General features: G+C 55.5%; 1 protein-coding gene across 2 annotated transcripts in view; it reads left to right on the forward strand.

Annotated features, from left to right (window-relative positions):
• PITRM1 (pitrilysin metallopeptidase 1) overlaps nt 1–2473 on the forward strand; it is a 30056-nt gene that overhangs the window by 24032 nt on the left and 3551 nt on the right. For both annotated transcript variants that reach the window (XM_012803313.2, XM_023511331.1), the window contains one exon: nt 1659–1784. In XM_012803313.2, the coding sequence (XP_012658767.2) occupies nt 1659–1784 (126 nt within the window). The remainder of the gene's footprint in view (nt 1–1658; nt 1785–2473) is intronic.

Consider the following 2473-nt stretch of genomic DNA (forward strand, 5'->3'; position numbering starts at 1 on the left):
GTGGTTTCACACTGACTCCGGTGCTGGGTGGTTTCACACTGACTCCGGTGCTGGGTGGTTTCACACTGACTCCGGTGCTGGATGGTTTCACACTGTTCCTCATGGGAGGTTTCACACTGACTCGAGTGCTAGATGGTTTCACACTGTTTTTCACACTGACTCGAGTGCTGGATGCCGGGTCACAGGCTGCTGCTCTGCCACCTACAGGGTCTGGCTCTTCCCAGACTACACCCAGCTGGGAGTTCAAGGCAGAAACTCAGACTATAGATCCAAATGGTCATTATGAAGAGAATGCCCAGCTTTGTAGCTGTTTTTGTAAGAGACTGGTACTCCTCACATCCTATAACAGAAAAACAGATAAGGCCTAAACACAAACTCTTGTCACAGACAGTTTGCTCACCTCATCTGCAGGTGAAGTGGCACAGAGTCGGGTGAGCCTTGCTGACATGTGGGGCAGGCTGAGCCTGGGTGTTTACGCTCAGCCCCTCCAGGAGCCCACAGCCCAGCAGCAGGCGTGGAAGGCACAGGGAGGAGCGTGGGGTGGGGGCCGGGTGAAGATGTGTGGGGAGCCTGTCCTTGAGGCCTGCAGGACAGGGAGGCTCGGGCTGTGCCACAGGCCCCAGGGACTGCAGGATTGAGACAGGCATGTGTCTGAGAGCCAGGACTGGGGTAGGGCTGGGAACCTGAGCCTGTCCCAGAGCCCACTCAGGTTAGGCCCCCGGCCCATGTCTGATGCTCAGAGTGCGCTGTTCAGTGGGTGATGCTGGCTTGAGCAGCAGCAGCCACAGCTGTGCCCCAAACAGGAAGCAGGGAGGCGCTTCCCTCTGCTCTGGGGCTGGCCTGTGCCTGTGCCCGTTCCTGGAAAACTGTTGAACCAAGAGAAAAGACCATAGGTCTGTCACTGCGCAGGTGTTTCCCAGAAGCCACTCCTGTGCCAATGTCTCAGGCAGCCAGACTGACTGAGAAGGGTGGACAGAACCAGGGACTTGGACACGGCCCAGCGGGGGGGGGGAGAGCAGAAGCCAGACACAGCCAGTCCAAGTGGATGTGTGTGCCCCAGTGGCCGGATGAGGGAGGGGCAGCACCCCCACAGGGTAGCCAAGACCTAAGGTTTCCAGAACCACCTTTTCTCCAGAAGATTGGCCGTCACCATCCCCAGCGCGAGTTGGCAGGAGAGCAGGCGTGGGGAGCAGGGGTGGGCTTTGTCGGGGTCTGTGTTTTCTAAGTGCACATGTGGCAGTCTCCCCAGGGGCTCACTTAACTTTTTATCCGTATTCTGAGATGAGACATTTAAGTGGTCATTTGTGCATGTGGCCTCACAGTAAAAATTAATAACCATTTTGCTCTGTCGTGAGTATGTGCGTGGTGAGCACTGCTGAGTGCCAGTGTCTGGGGCAGGGTCGGCTCTCCAGCAGGGAAGGCCCAAGTTGGGCTGGACACTGTGCTCACGAGGTTGCTGTTTCTTTTTGTCTAAAAAAAAAGAAAAAGAAACCACAGGGACCCTGGTGCACACGTTACGTCACAGCCTGACTCTCCCCCCTTTTGGCTTCCCTCAGGTGTAGTCTGGACATCTCGTGATCACTTGTGGTATACAGGACGTTAGCACTTTCCTGCTGGCTGAGTCGTTTTTAACCAGAGTTTTTAATCATTCATTTCAGCCTTAAGATCCTGGCACGTTTAATGACTGCTAAATTCCTGCACATGGAAATTCGAGAGAAAGGGGGCGCCTATGGCGGAGGCGCGAAGCTGAGCCACAGTGGGGTCTTCACATTCTACTCCTACAGGTGAGCAGCCTGCCCGCTGCCCCACGTGCAGTCACGGGCACCAGTGACGCTCCTGTCCTGGCTAGTGCCACACGAACAGGGGACGCTGGCCTTAGTGAAGACGCTGTGAGGACAGCAGCTCTGGGTGGAGCACAGAAGCCTCCAGCTGTGCAGTTGGGCTTTCTCTGGTTTTAGTTACCTGCAGCTGGCCTCGGTCTGGAATCATCAAATGGAAAATTCTGGACATAAACAATTCATAAGCTTAAAATCACAGGCCATTCTAAGTAATGTGATGAAATCTCTTATGTCCCTTTCCATCTTGTCCAGATGTGGATTCTTTGCCAAGTGGGTCCTCTCTGCTCCGCTTCCCTTTCCTCCCTCTCTCCCTGCTCCCCTGCCTGTCCCGCTTCCTCCCCTGCCTGTGCTGCCTTCTTTCTCTTCTCTTCCTCCCTCTCACTCTCCCCCTCTTCCCTCCTTCCTTCCCTCTCTCCCTGACTGCCTTCCCTGCCTTCTTTCTCCTCTCTTTCCGTACCTCTTGCTCTCCCCCTCCATCCCTCCTTCCCTCCCTCTTTCCTTCCCTCTCTCCCTCCTTCTTTCCCTCCCTCCCTCCTTCCTTCCCTCCCTCCTTCCTTCCCTCTCTCCCTGACTGCCTTCACTGCCTTTTTTCTCCTGTCTTTCCGACCCTCTTGCTCTCCACCTCTGTCCCTCCT

This window comes from Otolemur garnettii, unplaced genomic scaffold (genome assembly GCF_000181295.1).
Source record: "Otolemur garnettii isolate 467f Iridium unplaced genomic scaffold, OtoGar3 scaffold00019, whole genome shotgun sequence".
NCBI classification, from domain to species: Eukaryota; Metazoa; Chordata; class Mammalia; order Primates; family Galagidae; genus Otolemur; species Otolemur garnettii.